The sequence below is a fragment of the Stegostoma tigrinum genome, chromosome 9 (genome assembly GCF_030684315.1).
Source record: "Stegostoma tigrinum isolate sSteTig4 chromosome 9, sSteTig4.hap1, whole genome shotgun sequence".
Lineage (NCBI taxonomy): Eukaryota > Metazoa > Chordata > Chondrichthyes > Orectolobiformes > Stegostomatidae > Stegostoma > Stegostoma tigrinum.
The window spans coordinates 11,006,360-11,023,863 of record NC_081362.1 but is presented as its reverse complement, the minus strand read 5'-3'; the positions used below and the strand labels follow the sequence as shown (position 1 = coordinate 11,023,863).

The 17,504-nt window shown below is 42.2% G+C and overlaps 1 protein-coding gene across 8 annotated transcripts in view; it reads left to right on the top strand.

Annotated features, from left to right (window-relative positions):
- Positions 1–4,442: 4,442 nt before the first annotated feature.
- LOC125455079 (shieldin complex subunit 1-like) overlaps positions 4,443–17,504 on the top strand; it is an 83,853-nt gene continuing 70,791 nt past the window's right edge. For 3 of the 8 annotated variants that reach the window (XM_048536618.2, XM_048536620.1, XM_048536621.2), the window contains exon 1: positions 7,714–7,804. In XM_048536618.2, coding sequence (XP_048392575.1) covers positions 7,779–7,804 — 26 coding nt within the window. In that variant the 5' untranslated portion in view covers positions 7,714–7,778. Of the gene's footprint in view, positions 4,731–4,943; positions 5,043–7,713; positions 7,805–8,672; positions 8,838–12,539; positions 12,590–17,504 lie in introns of those variants that run through there. The other 5 variants (XM_059648343.1, XM_059648345.1, XM_059648344.1 and 2 more) reach the window with 5 other exon arrangements.

The following is a 17,504-nucleotide window of genomic DNA, read 5'->3' as shown; positions in this document are numbered from 1 at the left end:
AATGTCTTCGATGACACCCAACTCCCACTTGCTGATCAGTAGCAACACCAGCTCCACTACATCAAGGCCTTGCAGTGAACTCCAGATTTGTTTACAACTTTGGCATCCTAAAAGACTCCAAGCTGAGATGTATCCTTTCCATCACACAAATAACACCTGGTTTTACCCTTGGTTCAACTGCTGAAATTCTTATCTGTACACCAAACCCATGGAATTTGAATACTTTAAAGCTCTGGTAAGATATGAAATAGGAGCCATTCGGCTGAGTGAACTTGCTCCACCAGTGAAGGCTGATCCAATTATGGTCTTAATGCCACTTTCCTAACTACCCTGCAACCATCAAATCTTTTGCAGATCAAGAATCTTTCTGATTTGGTCTCAAATACTTTTAATGGTCTGGTCTCAACTGCTTTCTATGGAAGAGAAATCCAAAAGATGAAAGTCTCTCATCCCCTTAAGTAAGGTCTTATCAACGTTTTGCACCTTTGCCACAAGTGTTATCTCCTTTAATGCTTCATCCAGTATGCATAAAAGGCAAATTTTCCATTATCACCCTTCATTATTTACCATGCCTGCATGATAACTCACATGAAAGAATGCCCAGCTCCTTCTATTCAACAGCAACGTACAGTTCCTACTTAAATAATGTTTACATTTATTCTTGTGGAAGTGGACACCTCACATTTTCTCACATTATAGTGCACCTCAAAATCTGTGCCCAGTCACCTATCTACATACCTTCACTGAATCTTCTGCACAGTCCTAACTTTGTATAATTAGCAAACGTGGTTATAATGCAGTCTGTTTTTTTGTCCAATCTAATATCGATGAATAGTTTGAGCACTAATTCCTGAGACACTCTACTTGTTACAGTTTGCCAACCTGAAAATGATCCACTCAATCCTGAATCATCTGTCAGCCAATCTTCCATCCACACTAATGTCACTGCCAACATCATAACCTCTGCAGCAATAAACTGTTACATGGTACCTAGAGGTAGATAAGGGACAGAGAAAAGCAGACTTAAGGTCACAACCAGGAATTTAGTGAATGGTACAGCAAGCTCAAAAGACCAGATAACTTTCTGTGGCTCCGAAGGTTGTGTTCTTATAATATGTCTTCTACCATTAAGGTTGAAGTATTACTTCTTTACATCTCCGCAATTTCCTTATTTAACTCCAGTCTTTCGTTCCAAGGAACCAACAGTCATTTCTGCTCGTTTTTATATGCTTGTTAAAAGCTTTGACCGTATGCTTACGTTTCTTCAAAGTTCTCATATTTCAACTTCTCTTTATTTTAGTCATCCTACCACTGATTTTTTCAGTATTATACTGAATTTCTACCAACTTGAAATCACCCATAACTTCCTCATTAAGTTTCCAATAAAATTAATGAATCTTTGGATAGTGTATTCTTAGCATGCAGTCTTTCTTTCTGCATGGAACACACCTTTGTTTAGAGTTGTGAATCACCTCCTTAAATATGTGCCATTCCTCTACATTCCAACGAATTTTTCCATTCCACTTCAGACAACTTTTGTCTTCATAGTCTTGTAATTGCCTTTACGACAAGTTCCAGATACTTACCTCAGTCTCAAAATAAATGAGATATTTCAACATGGAATGATTGTTCTGACCAAGAGGATCTCCAATGAGGTAATGAATGAATCTTGCCTCATTACATATAACCAGGACTAAAACACCTAATTCCCTGTTTGGTTCCAAATTGTACTGTTCTAAGAAACAGTCCAAAATACACTAAGAACTCGCCCTCCAGGGTACCTAACCCATTTCATTTGCCCAATCTATGTAGAGATTTCTCACAAGTACTGCAGTACCTTTCATAGGAGCCATTATTTATTGAATTATCACTAACTACACTGTTGAATGGTAAGGTGGCCCATAAACTACACTTTCTGGTGATTTCTTCCTTTTCCTACCTCCACCCAAACTGAAATCATATCTGGATCCTGCAAATCAAAATCATTTTCCTCCTACAGAAGGGACTCATCCTTTATTAACTGAGCTGCCCCACCTCCTTTTACCCTTCTTCTGAAATTTCAGACAGCCTGGAATACAAAGTCCCAACTGTTAAACTTCTAACAACTAGAAGCTAAAGGAAAAACAAAACAGAAATCGAGGTTTGCTCATTTAGATTATTCAAGAATGGTAAAACATTACGTGTGTGCAGCTCATAATCCCGCACCCCAACCATTGTTTCTTCATGTGTTGTCTCTTAAAATGCTTAAACAATGAATGCCATTCACCAATTAAATATACAATTAATACCACCAGTCACTTTGTTGCTATATCTGTGCAAGAGCTATGATGTATTATTTATTTCTGTTCGTGCTCCAAGTTTTCATTATAAATGCTGCATGCATTCAGATATAGTCTTGCATTTTTTTTTTAAAACCCAGCCTGCATTATTATTTTTGTTTGCTCCTTCCATTCTTCTCACACCTTGCAACTCTGAATTCTTGTCAGAGACATTTTACAGAATTCAGTCCAAGAATGTTTCACAATATTTGGCTATATTGGCCTGTCAGGGCCAAGTGCAAAATTGCTGAATTCTCCTGACACAATTACTCTTTGGTAGTTAATGACATTACAACAATCCAAACTGTTGGGCCCAAATTTGCTTCTGGACTTCTTGGTGACCATCTCCTAAATGAACAACAGGCTTAGACTCTTTTCTCGAGGAAAGGGAAGACACAGAAAAAAAAAATCCAAAAGGTTGCTCCTGCAATAAAGAAAGAAGTAGCCCCTCTACTTGCTTCTCGTCAATTGATGCAAAATGGTAAGAGAGATAAAAATACACCAAAACAAACTAAAATAAAATTACATCACCTATACAGAAAGGGAATGACTTGATGTAGCAATGGATGCAGCATAATAGCAACCCTTGACAAAATTCTCATGTTTAAAATAAAAGATCTGGTCTACAAATAATTGAAGAACTTGACTTGCAACCATGCCTCTCTCTTTGGTTGTTTATTGAAGCCAGATATTCCACAATGGTGCCAGACTAAGCTTCTTAAATGTTGTTACAGAGATAGTAGGAACACCCATGCTGGAGAATCTGATCTAACAAGGTGTAGAGCTGGATGAACGCTGCAGGCCAAGCAGCATCAGAAGAGCAGGAAAGCTGATGTTTTGAGTTGGGTTTAGACCCAAAACATCTGCTTTCTTGCTCCCCTGATGCTGCTTGGCCTGCTGTGTTCATCCAGCTCGACAACTTGTCAGATCAGGCTTCTTAATGTGTTTTTTTGGGGGAGTGAGGTTGAGGAGGAGGATGGAAAGAGAGAAGGGATTGGGAAAATCCCAACCTCTAGGGGTGGGGAGAGGAAGGCGGAATGCCAAGATTTTTTGCCAAGGGAGGTTGGGAGAAAATAAAAGAAATTAAGGGCAAAGGTGGGGTAACAGCAAGGGAAACCAAGTTTGGAAGTGGAGGACTAATTGGGAGTGGTGGGGAGATGGAGGAGAATGACAAAGTGGCGGGGGGGTGAATTTGGTGTGGTGTGGTGTGGTGCGGGAGGGAGAGAGGGGGCAGTTGGAGAAAGCCTAGGAAGGATTTGGCTCAGGCAAGAAGCCAAGTCCTGAGGGTGGATAGGAAGGGAGGACAGAGGAAAGTAGAGCTTATTTTGAGTAGGGCAGAAGGGAGAGTCGGGAAGCTGAGTGCTTTTGGGGGCATGGGGTTGCAGTATGCAAAAAGGTAGTCTTTGTACGGAGACGGGAAGAAAAGGGACTAAAAACACAATCCTTGGGGGCAGTGGTGGTGTTGACCGCCGAGCTGCGGGGGTGGGGATGTTGAACTCCCGAGTTTTCGTGGGGAGAGGGTAATGGTGTTGAACACCGAGTCTTTGGGGGGGGGGTGGGGAGGTGGAATGGTGTTGAACGCCAAGAATTGGGGATGGGGAATGGTGTTGAATGCCAAGTCTGTGGAGCGGGGGGCGGAAATGATGTTGAACGCCGAGTCTTGGGGGGGGGGGGGGGGGAAGAATGGTGTTGAACGCCGAGTCTTTGGGGTGGGGGGGGGATTGGTGTTGAACGCCGAGTCCTTTGGGGGGGGGGGGGGGATTGGTGTTGAACGCCGAGTCCTTTGGGGGGGGGGGGGATTGGTGTTGAACGCCGAGTCCTTTGGGGGGGGGGGATTGGTGTTGAACGCCGAGTCTTTGGGGGGGGGGGGGGTTGGTGTTGAACGCCGAGTCTTTAGGGGGGGGGGGATTGGTGTTGAACGCCGAGTCTTGGGGGGGGGGGAAGAAACGGTGTTGAACGCCGAGTCTTGAGGTGGGGGGGGGGGGGGTGAAAGCCGAGTCTTTGGGGGGGGGATCGGGTTGGAGGTGAAAGGCCAGTTTTTCGGGAGGGGGGGGGGGAGGGATGAAAGCCGAGTCTTTACGTGTGTTCAGAGATAATGGGAACTGCAGATGCTGGAGAATCCGAGATAACAAAACGTGGAGCTGGATGAACACAGCAGGCCCAGCAGCAGGGGTGGGGGTTGTGGCAACGGTAATGAAGGACCCCTCCTCCCTCACGCACCGGCTCTACCGGAAAAAAAACCCGATCCGCCCAGAACCGGTTCACTCGGCGGCGGCGACAGCAGCATCGAGCAATCGCCTCCTCTTACTGACAGCAGGGCACTTGTCTGAGACCTACCTGAAGCAAATCATCAATCCGACTTCTGCCTCAACGACGACGACGAATTTTTTTTTATATACGAAAAAGGAACCGGTGAGCGACAGTTGGGGGGAGAGCAATGAGGAAGCCCGGTTGTGATCCCCAGAGCAGAGCAAATCCAACAAACCGACCGATTTACTCCGATTAGAATATCCGGCTCAACCCCCCCCACCCACCGCTCCCGTGCCGCGTCCCATTGGCTCCGCCGTCGCTATCCTTTGCCTGATTGGTGAGATCCCCCTGTCAGTCAGCCTCCCCTCCCCCTCCCGAAGGATGAATTGTCGTTGCTAGTCACCGAATATTCTCGTTCTTCGTGGTGAGGGCCGAAAACGCTGCATCTACACCCGCACCCCGCAGTGTATTTACGTACGTGTTTTATTTTCCCCCACTCCCCCCCCCCCCGCCTTGTAAAATTGCTGTCAAGGCCGCCACGTCGCTCTTGCTCATCGTGAATGACCGGCCCCCGCATCGAGGTTTTAGTCCATGAAAGGACGAGTTATTTTCAATATACAAGGCAGGGAAACAGACCCTTCAGTCCACAATCCCAAACTAAACTAGACCTACCTACTTGCCTGCACTTGGCCCATACCCCTCTAAACCTTTCTTATTTATGAACTTATCGAAATGTCTTTTAAACATTATAACTGTACCTATCCACCGTTCTCTGGCAGTCCATTCCACTGACGAGTGTGTACAAAAAAATGCCCCGGTGCTTTTTAAAATCCTTCTCCTCTCACCTTAAAAAATATGGTCCTGAGTCCTGAAATTCCCAAACCCTAGGGAATAGAGACCTGCCATTCACTTGAACTCTATCACTCATGATTTCATAGACCCCCTTTAAGGTCACCCTCAACCTCCCACGCTCCAGTGAAAGAGATCCCAGCCTTTCGACTCAATATCTCAAGCTGTTCCTTCCTGGCAACATCCTTGTAAATCTTTTCTGAATTCTTTCCAATTTAATAATATCCTTCCTATAGCAAGGTGATTGGAACTGAACATAGTACTCCAGAAGAGCCCTCTCAAACATTTTGTACAACCTCAGCATGACATCCCAACTCCTAAACTCAAATGTCTGAGTGATTAAGGCAAGCTTGCTAAATGCCTGCTTAACTGCTCAGTCTATATTTAGTGCAAACTTAAGAATTTTGTACATGTATCCCTCAGCTGTTTGGTCTACAACACTGCTGAAGGCCTTAATTTTAATTGTAATCATCCTGCCTGTTTTTTTTACCAAAGCGTAGTACCTTGCATTCATCCAAATTAAATTCCAATTGCCATTCCTCTTGATCCAAATCAAGATCTCTTTATAATCTTAAATAAGCTTCTTTACTGGCCACTATACCACCAATTTTGGTGTCATCTGCAAACTTTTTTACCATCCCTTCTTCATTCTCATCTAAATCATTTATATAAATGACAAACAAAAGTAGACCCAGCATTGTCCCTATGGTACACCACTGGTCACAGGCTTCCAGTCTCAAAAACAGCCCTCCACTAGAGTCAGAGAGAGGAAGAACTGCAGCCGCTGAAGTCGGAGAGAACACAGTATGGAGCTGGAGGAACATAGTGCACCAGATAGCATTAGAGGAGCCGGAAAGTTGGCTTTTCTGAAGAAGGTTCCCAACCGGAAACATTAACTTTCCTGTTCTTCTGATGCTACCTGGCCTGCTATGTTCCTCCAGCTCTACACTATGTTGGTGCCACAACAGTCTCTCCCTCCTGCCGTTTATTCAGTTTTGTATTCAAGTGGCAACCACACCCGCAATCCCATGTGATCTAACTTTACAAATTAGTCTACCAGGCTTTACTAAAGTCCACGTAAACAATGTCCAGTGCTCTGCCCCTTTTAGTCTTTTTGGTTACTTTCTCAAAAAACTCAATCAAGTTTGAGAGACATGATTTCCTTTGCACAAAACCATGCTGACGATCCCTAATTATTCCTTACTACTACAAATGCATATAAACCCTATCTTTCAGAATCACCTCCAACAACTTACCCACCGAAGTCAGATTCACAGCTCTATGGTTCCCAGGCTGCTGCTTGCATCATAAAATATATGCATTCTTCCCCTCCAGCCATCTGAATCCTTGTTGTTGAATTCTAATGCTGTTCTTTTATTCAGTTCACATGATACTTTGCATATATTTCTTTCAGTATTTCAGAATAATAGTTCGAACTTGAATTTAACTTAATAATAGGCATGGTTTGATTTTACTGGATCTGAAGTGTTAACTTGGTTTTTTCCTCCACACATGCTGCCAGACCTAAGTTTATCCAGCAATTTCTCTTTTCATGTTTGATTTTTATACTGCCCAGACTATACCAGAATTGATACTTGAGAAAAGTTCATATAAAGACCATAAGATAAATGAAGAGGAATTCAAAATTGCATCAGTAAAAAGAACTGTTGGAAAGTGACATCCAGATGTCAGTATTTTTGTTTATCCATGGGCAGCAAAATAATTTGTGATTTATAAGCGTTTCATTGTAAATCTACAGTTTAGCACAAACACCAGTTTCCGTATTTCCATTTTCAGAAGCTAACTCATCACTGGAGCAGGAACCAGATTTTTTTTGTGTAAATTAAACCCAAATACCAAACAAAGGACTGGGGATGCTGAAAATCTGCAAAAATTGCTGGAGCAACCTAGCAGATCTGGCAGTATCTGTGAGGAGAAGACAGAGTCACTTGTTCAGATTCAGTGACCCTCCTTCAGACCAAATTATCTAATCGCCTGACGAACAAATTACAAACAGTTGGGTTTGGAGGAATACGGGCCAGGTGTAGGCAAGTGGGATTAGTTTAGTTTGGAATTATGTTCGACATGGACTGGTTGAGCCAAAAGGTCTGTTTCCATGCTGTATGACTTGATAATGATGACTGTTGACCAAGGACAGTCTTACAATAAAAGTAATAGATCAAATTGGTGTTATGGCGTGAATTTCAAAGTAATCTTATACATCTGGAACTGGGTAAATTTTGATTAAAATATTGTTTTCTAATTGCACAGAGCTAATTTGTGAAAAAAGCATGATTAAAATGCTGGCTGATAGGATCATCCTATTGCCCTTTAACACCATCCTGTCAAAACGCTTCTTAAATGGGCAAGGTTCAAATTCAAGTAAGGTACGTTCCCACACAGCCTGTGAACAGTGTACTTAAGGTAGAAGGCAGAGCGTGGGAACTATGGGTTGCCAGTGTAAATGTGCTCATCTTTCCCTTCACAACATTCAAAATCACACAGCAATTAAATGCCAATGCCTCTTTATGTAATGCCTTTAACAAAGTAAAAAATCACATGGTGTTGAACAGGAGCATGATCAAACAAATCTGATATTGAGCCACATATGAGGCTATTATGGAGATTACCGAAATCATGATCAATTGCTCAATTTTGATGAATAACTTTCTTCAGCCTTTCACGTGGCATTCAGTAAACATTGCAGTGTTTGTCATGTGGTGATGTTACGATGTCCTATGTTACATTATTATGTAACAACATAACTTTTTTAAATGCTTGTGCAAAGCTGTGGGTGTTTTGCTGACCTTTGGAATTCAGTATGGTAGTATCAGTTATCAGACTGTCATCAGCAATGGGGATGTGGCTATTGCCTGCTGTTTTCAGAAAAGTTCAGCAATTGAGTGGTTTGTGAAAGAGAGCATAAATATAAATTTGCTTTAAAATCTAAAAGCTGTAACATTTGGAGCTGCTATAAAAACATGTTTCACAGGGATTTCTCCACTCTATGTTATTATTGCAATTAGCATTGAAAATGTTTTCAAAATGTAAACGTATCAGCTTAGCAATTTTTCAACAGAAGTTACAAAGATAATCATTGATCTGATTCAAAACCAGCATTATCAATATAATTATTAAACAAAAACACAGCAGTTTGCTGGAAACGTTATGTTCTAGCAGCATTTGTAGAGAGAAATGTTAACATTTTGAACACCTTCATCAGAACTGTCTGAAGCATTGTCTTTTGCTTTAAAGTTTTGGCAAAGCTCAGGTTGTGGGTGAGGTTGTTGACTTGCTCGGCTAGCCGGTTGTTCTCATTCAGAAGCTTTGTCACCGTGCTAGGTGACATCATCAGTGGAGCCTTCGATGAAACAATGTTATTCTACTCTGCTTGGAATTTATACTGTTTGGTCCATTCTGGTGAGTAGTGTCATTTTGATCAGTATGGATTTGTATATGAGGTCCAGTTTTGTGTGTTTCTCGATTGCATTATGGGTAGAGAACCATGCTTCTAGAAATTCCCCTGCATAACTGTGTTTGGCTTGGTCTATTATGGTTACCTTGTCCCAATTAAAACTTTTGGCGTTCATTGTCTGAGTGTACCGATATTAAGCAGAGTTCGCCGTGCTGTTTTGCTGCTAGCTGATGTTCATGTATTCTGATGGCTAGTTTCTTTCCCGTCTGTCCGATGTAATACTTATGGCAGTCGTTGCATGGTATTTTGTAAATCATGTTGGTTCTGCATGTTGTGGGAATGGGGCCTTCAGTCCTTATATGTGTTTGTTGTAGGGTGGCTGTGGGCTTGTGGGTTGCCATGATTCCTAGTAGTCTTAGGAGTCTTGATATCAGTTCGGATTTAGTCTTGATGTATGGCGGTGTGGCCAGTGTGTTAGGGCGTACTTTGTCCTTCTGTTGCTGTCTGTTTACTAGGCATCTGCGATGAAGTTGCGGAGATATCCGTTTATACCCATACAAAATTCTCACTATAAATAGATATCCCTGCATCTTCATCCGCAAATTTAAATTCAATAAGTAGCCATAAAACTACCAGATCATTTTTAAAAGCACACCTGGTTCACTAATGCCCCTAGGGGGAAAAAAACCCTGCCATCCTTAACAGTCTGCCCTACAACAGACTCCAGACCCACAGTAAAGTAGTTAGCTCTTAACTGCCCTCAGAAAGGCCGAGCATGCTACTGTCATATAAAACCACAATAAAAATGTCAAAAAAGACCACTTGGAAAGCGCTATCTGGCATGAACCAAGGGACCAGAAATGTCAAAGTGCACCATGCTCAGTTTGAGAACTGTTTCTCACTAACATTTGAAGACGTGTGCAAAATGGGACTATTCACAAACTAAGCAAGCAACTGCCCAGCACAGTCAAACCCACTAACCATATTTTAAAGTCAATATCTTATATTACTCCATTACCAGTAGAAAACAGTTGGGAGGGAATATCCCTAAACATTGACTCCAGATACCATGAAGTATATGGCATTAAACCAAAAAAGGGCAGGCTCACCTCCTGCAGATTATCTTCCACTGCCATTGAGTCAATACTCCTCTATGTTGAGCACTACTTTGTAGTATCACTGCGGATAACAAGGGTACACTTCAATGTCATCAGCAACAGTGGCTCAATAGCACCAATACTGACTGACCACAACCTGAAAGACAAATCTGCCAGACAGGCCTGAAGCAGGTGGTAACAGAACTATCAATAAGGAAGGACTTAAGTAACCACCCTCACCAAATCTACCCATTTCAGATGCATCTGTGTATGAGAATACTGATGGAGTGACAAGCCCATAGATCTTGGAGTGTGAATGTGCTTCTTACCCACCAATTGTGTTGGAACTCCACCAATATGATGAATGGGATAGATTCTAGCAGTTTCTAAGCTGGGTATGTAGAAAGTGCTGTGGACCTTTGGCAACAAAATTGTATTCCACCACAGTCCATAATCTCATGGTCCAGAATATATCATACTCTATCATTAACATTAAAGCAGTGGAAGAATTTTAGTCCTGTCAGGACTGCAAGAAATCATGTCAGGAGGAAACTAGACATATATTAAACCAGTTGCCAACCTGGTTAAGATAGAATAGAATCCCTACAATGTGGAAGTGGGGCATTTAGCCCATTAAGTCTACACAAACCCTCTGAAGAGCATCCCGCCCAGACCCAAACCCCCTGTCCTACCCTTTAACCTTGCATTTCCCACTAATCCAACTAGCCTGCGCATCCCTGCATACTATGGGCAATTTAGCGTGGGTCAGTCTACCTAACCTGCACATCTTTGGACTGACCACAACCTGAAAGACAAATCTGCCAGACAGGCCTGAAGCAGGTGGTAACAGAACTATCAATAAGGAAGGACTTTGGACAGGAAACCAGAGCACCTGGCGGTAACACGTGCAGACATAGGGAGAATGTACAGATTCCACACAGACCGTCGCCTGAGGCTGGAATTGAGCCCGGGTTCCTGGCGCAAGCCCTTGTCCTCAATCTGTCTGCAACCTTTATGACTGTGCATTCCCTCACTACCATCATCCAGCTGGGTGGGATTTCATTTACTTGTTTCCTTTCTCATCTATCGAGGCATTGCCATAGAATTGTCTGCCATGATCTCTTCTTCATATCCCATATAGTTACCTTTGGGTTCCCCCAAGGATCTATCCTTGACTCCTTTTTCTCATCTACAAGCTGCGTCGTGACAATGTCATCTGAAAACAGTGTCATTTCCCATGTGTCGTCTGACATCCATCAGTTCCTCCCAATTATCTTTCTCTCGTGTCCTCTGTACTTTCTACATTGTCAGCACGTTTAACTAGCATCCATTGTTCCAAATAAATATTGGGAAGATCAAAGCCATTGGCCTCAGTCCCAACCTCAGTGCCTGTTCCCTAGCCACTGACTCCTTCCTTGCCCCTGGCAACCCCCTGAAAATTAACTAAATTGATTGCAAATTTAGCATTATCAGAGATAATCTTTGAAGTGCAAATGCAATTCATCACTAAGCCTGCCCATTTCTACCTCCGTGATGTTGAATAATTCTACACTGCTGAAATTCGCAATGTAGCCTTTGTTACCTCGTGACTTGACCATTACAGGACATTCCTGCCCAGCGTCTCAGATTTAACTCTCGATAAACCTGACATCCTCCAAATCTCTGTTGCCCATTCCTACATTGTCCCATTCACCCATTATCCCATACTTGCTGACCTACATTAGCTGAGAGTTAAGCAACTTGCTAATTTTAAAATGCTCATACTTGTCTTTAAATGCTCATGGTCTCTTACCTTCCTATCTTTGTAATCTCTATCTGAATGACCCTCTGAAATATCTCCATTCATCTAATTCTGACCTGTTGTGCATCCTGATTTTAATCAGCCACGTTGGTGGCAGGGCCATAAGTTTTGGAATTCTCACCAAGCCGCTCTGCTTCTCCTTCTTCCTTTAAGACTCTTAAAGCTAATCCTTTCACCTAATTGTTAGTAATTTGTCCAAATATTTTATGTAGCTTGGAGGCAAATTTTGTTTGATAATGTCGTTGTGAATCACCTTTGGATGATTTAAAAGCTTCTCAAATGAAAATGATTGCAGTTGTTGTGCTCCCTCTGTAAAGTTGTAAGAAAACAAAGAATGGGAGAAGGGCGATCAAGCCAACCAGAATTGTCACATTAATCCATTATAGGCTGTTCTGAAGAAGTGCCACTGGACCTGAAATGTTAACTCTGATTTCTCTCCACAGATGCTGCCAGACCTGCTGAAGTTTTCCAGCAATTTCTGCTTTTGTTCCAAGTTTCCAACAACTGCAGTTCTTTTGTTTAATTTATGCAGTAACAGGGAATTGATTCTACTTCTTTAATTTCCTCAGTGCAAGTCATTTTAAACACTGAAGATTATCAGCTAAACATTTGCATTTTTATGCATTTCCGCATCTCCATTCAATTACATTGCTGATTAGTTTTACAAGATTTTATACTGCTCTTCGTTTTCATATAGAAAGGAATTGTGTCAAAGGGACCAATTTCTTCCTTTTTTGTGTGTTTAAGAAGAAGCCAGCAATGGTTAAAAAAGCTTTCTGCTGAATTTGATTTTTTTAAAATTATTTTAGCTGTAGAAGAGGAAGCATCTAACTGTGACCTCACCGATGATCTAAATAAGGTTAGAAAAACATGTTTCTACATGTAATCAAAATGTTCCTTAAAACTTCTATACTTCACATGGCTCTATTGCAAAAAAAGCCAGGCAATGAAACTTTAACTTTGAAAGCAACGGAAATAAAAATGATTAAAGTTGTAAAAGGATGTGCTGATTCACTGTCATCCTATTACACAACCTCAGACTTTACAAAAGGGAGTTCTTCTAATATCCTGGCTAGTATTTATCTTTCACAGCACAATGAAACAGATTAACTGATCGTGGATCATTTATGGGACATTACGCAGTGCTAATTTCCTGGGAAATTTTTGCTCATATGTATTATGAGACTATCTCAGTGGTGCAGTGTTAATGCATCTTAAAAACGCTGCAGTGCATTATCCTGTATTTGGCTGATATTGCGATGTAATTTAAGAAACAGTTATAACCTCAGGTAAATAATGGTCACTGCGGACTATAAGTTAGAGGATGAATTGATCTATAATAGAATTATTGTGGCTTTGATGTGAGTGGCTATTTTTACTTTGTCTTTATGAAGAGTATAATAAGGTGCTGCTGGCCAGAGTGGTCGCCCTGAGATTATAAAATCACTACCTTTCCTAAGGGCACTTCAGATAAGTGACGTAGAATTTGTTGGAGGGACCCATGGGAGCACCAAGATAGTTGCTAAATTTTAATGCTGCTTGTATGATTATTTAAGTCTTCATATTTCAAGAAATTTGGCTGCTACCTTAATCAGTTCAGCAGTGACAACTCCACGTTTTGCTTCGAGGAAGAGGTTTTTGAACTTTTTGTTGAACCTTTACTCTGAAGTTTTCGTTTATTGACAGTGAACAAGTTCCAATCAGATAACCTTGTGATAAACTGAAAAAGAAAACAGAGGCCAAATTACCAAACCAATAAAAGTCTTGCAGGGCAGGAGATACTTGCTGGTGGGGCCTGGAGGAGGAATTTAACAAATGTTTTTCTCAGGATTTATGACTTTATGGATTTCTGCTTAATTAAGTTTCTCAAAGAAAAAGCAGATACTTCATTCACAAGCTAGTGCAGGGACTTTGCTAACAATTTGTTAATAATCATTACTAATATCTAAACAGTGGAATAGAATGGCACTGAAATTGTACTCCTCTTTTATAGCACTTGTTGCCATATTCTAATGCTTAAAGTTCACAAACCCACACCCACAGCTATTGAGAGAAGATAAGTAAGCAAGTAGGATGGCACATGGTTTGGGGAGAGGGAATGTTGGGGGGGTGGGGGCGCAAGGTGCATGAGGAGTACCAGTGTCAGATGGGTTGAGAATAGGGTGGCAGATGAGTGAGGAATACAGGTGGCAAGTAGATAGGGGGATAGAGGCCAGTTAGATAGCATGTTAGGGCGTGGGTTTTGGTGGATATTTTGTGTCTTGTCCAAGGGTGGTTTGACGTTTGTGGGCATCTGGGTTTTAGGGTTGGGTGAGACAGGGGGGTCAGCAGTGGTTAGTGCTCTGTTGGTGGAGAGTGGGTCACTGGTTGCCAGGAGTTCAGGAAACATAGAAACAGAAACTGGGAGCAGGAGGAGGCCATGTGGCCCTTCAGACCTACACTGCCAATCAGACCAATCATGGCTGATCCTCTATCTCAGTGAAATGTCTTTAAAATCTAAAAATAAGTAACTCTTTTTTTGATTACACTCAGTAAGTCGGTCTCCACAACCTTCTGTGGTAGAGAATTCTGATCTTCGCATGAAGAAATGTTTTCTCATCTCAGTTCTAAATAGGCTGCCCCATCTTTAAGACTGTGTACCTTGGCTCTCAACTGGACTGTATCCAGTCTTTAGATGTTTATGCTTTTCAATCAGATTCTCTCTCTTCCTTCTAAACTTTAGTGAATGCAAGCCCAGTTGAATCATCACTTCTCATGGTATCTCCTGGTATCAGGCTAGTGAGCCTTCATTCCACTCCCTGTGTGGCAAACATGTACCTTATAAAGTAGGTAAATCAAAGCTGCACAGTGTGCTCCAGGTGCCATCTTTAGTAAGACATCTCTACTTCTGAACTCAAATCTACTTTCAATGAAGGCCAATTTAACATTTGCCATCTTAATCGCTTGCTGAACCTACCTGTATACTTGCATTAACTGGTGTACAAGGATTCACAAAGGCCTTTGAACAGCCACAGGCCTTAATATGTCACTATTTAAATATTACTTACTTTCTATTTTTTGCACCAAAGCGTATAACTTCACAGTTAGCCACACTGTAATGTATCTGCCATGTTTTTGCTCACTCGCTGAACTTGTGTAAGTCACCTTGAAGCCTCCTTGCCTCCTCTTCACAACCCCACCCAGTTTTCAGTCATTGGCGAACTTGGAAATGTTGTATTTGGTTCTCTCAGCCAAGTTATTTATATATGTCACAAATATCTGGGGTTCAAGCATTGATACTTATAGAACCCCACTAGTTACTGCCTGACACTCAGGATAAGACATATTTATCCAACTCTCTGTTTCCTGTCCATTAACAAATTCTCAATCCATGCTAATGTATTACCCCCACCACAATGTGCTTTAAATTTGCCCACTAACCTCTTACAAGAAACCTAATTAAAAACCTTAAGAAAATCCAAATACATGACATCCACTAGTTCTCCATAATCTATTCTAAAGAACAAAGAAAATTACAGCACAGGAACAGGCCCTTTGGCCCTCCAATCCTGTGCTGATCGAGATCCTCTATCTAACCTGTCATCTATTTTCTAAGGGCCTGTGTCCGTTTGCTCCCCACCCACCCATGTACCTGTCCAGATATATCTTAAAAGACGCTAACCTCGTATTTGCCCAGATTGAACTTCATCTGCCATTTATCCGCCCAACTCTCCAGTCTATCTATATTCTGCTGTAATCTCTGACAGTCCCCTTCACTATCTGCTACTCCACCAATCTTAGTGTCATCTGCAAACTTGCTGATCAGACCACCCACACCTTCCTCCAAATCATTTACGTATATCACAAACAACAGTGATCCCAGCACAGATCCCTATGGAACACCACTAGTCACAGGCCTCCAATTTGAGAAACTCCCTTCTGCTACTGCTCTCCGTCTCCTGTTGCCTAGCCAGTTTTTCATCCATCTAGCTAGCACACCCTGGACCCCATGTGACTTCACTTTCTCCATCAGCCTGCTGTGGGGAACCTTATCAAACGCCTTACTGAAGTCCGTGCATCTACAGCCTTTCCCTCATCAATCAACTTTGTCACGTCCTCAAAGAATTCTATTAAGTTGGTAAGACATGACCTTCCCCTGCACAAAACCATGTTGCCTATCACCCATTTTCTTCCAAATGAGAATAGATCCTATCCCTCAATATCTTCTCCAGCAGCTTCCCAACCACTGATGTCAGGCTCACCGTTCGATAATTACCTGGATTATCCTTGCTACCCTTCTTAAACAAGGGGACAACATTAGCAAGTCTCCAGTCCTCCGGGACCTCACCTGTCTTTAAGGATGCTGCAAAGATATCTGTTAAGGGCCCAGCTATTTCCCTTCTCGCTTCCCTCGATTACCTGGGATAGATCCCATCCGGACCAGGGGACTTGTCCACCTTAATGTCTTTTAGGATACCCAACACTTCCTCCTTCCTTATGTCAATTTGACCTAGAGTAAGCAAACATCTATCCCTAACCTCAACATCTGTTATGTCCCTCTCCTTGGTTAATACCGATGCAAAGTACTCGTTAAGAATGTCACCCATTTTCTCTGACTCCGTGCATAACTTTTCTTCTTTGTCCTTAAGTGGGCCAATCCTTTCTCTAGTTACCTTCTTGCTCTTTATATATGAATAAAAGGCTTTGGGATTTTCCTTAACTATGTTTGCCAGCAATATCTCATGTCCTCTCTTAGCCCCCTTAATCCCTTGTTTCAGATATGCTGTACATTCCCCATACTCTTCCAAAGCTTTGTCTGTCTTCAGTCGGCTAGACCTCACGTACGCTTCCTTTTTCCTCTTGGCTAGTCTCACAATTTCACCTGTCATCCATGGTTCCCTAATCTTGCCTTTTCTATTCCTCATTTTCACAGGAACATGTCTCTCCTGCATGCTAATCAACCTCTCTTTAAAAGCCTCCCACATATCATATGTGGATTTACCTTCAAACAGTTTCTCCAAATCTACATTCCCCAGATCCTGCCGAATCTTGGTATAGTTGGCCTTGCCTCAGTTTAGTACTCTTCCTTTAGAACAACTCCCATCCTTGTCCGTGAGTATTGTAAAACTTATGAAATTGTGGTTGCTATTGCCAAAGTAGTCCCCTACTGTAATTTCAACCACCTGGCCAGGTTCATTCCCCAACACCAAGTCCAGTATGGCCCCCTCTCGAGTTGGACTACATACATACTGCTCTAGAAAACCCTCCTGGACACACCTTACAAATTCTGCTCCACCTTGACCCCTAACACTGAGTGAATCCCAGTCAATGTTGGGAAAATTAAAATCTCCCATCACCACCACCCTGTTTCTCCTACACCCTTCCATTATCTGTTTACATATTTGTACCTCTATCTCATGCTCGCTATTGGGAGGCCTGTAGTACAGCCCCAACGTTGTTACTGCATCCTTCCTATTTCTGAGTTCTACCCATATTACCTCACTGCTTGAGTCCTCCATGGGGCCCTCCTTCAGGACAGCTGTGATATCGTCTTTGACCAGTATTGCAACTCCTCCACCCCCTTTACCTCCCTCTCTATCCTGCCTGAAGCAGCGATATCCTGGGACAACTAGTTGCCAATCATGCCCTTCCCTCAACCAAGTCTCAGTAATAGCAGTAACATCATACTTCTAGGTACCGATCCAAGCCCTAAGCTCATCTGCCTTATCTACTATACTTCTCACATAAAAACAAATGCGCCTCAGACCACCTGTCCCTTTGTGTTCATCATCTGC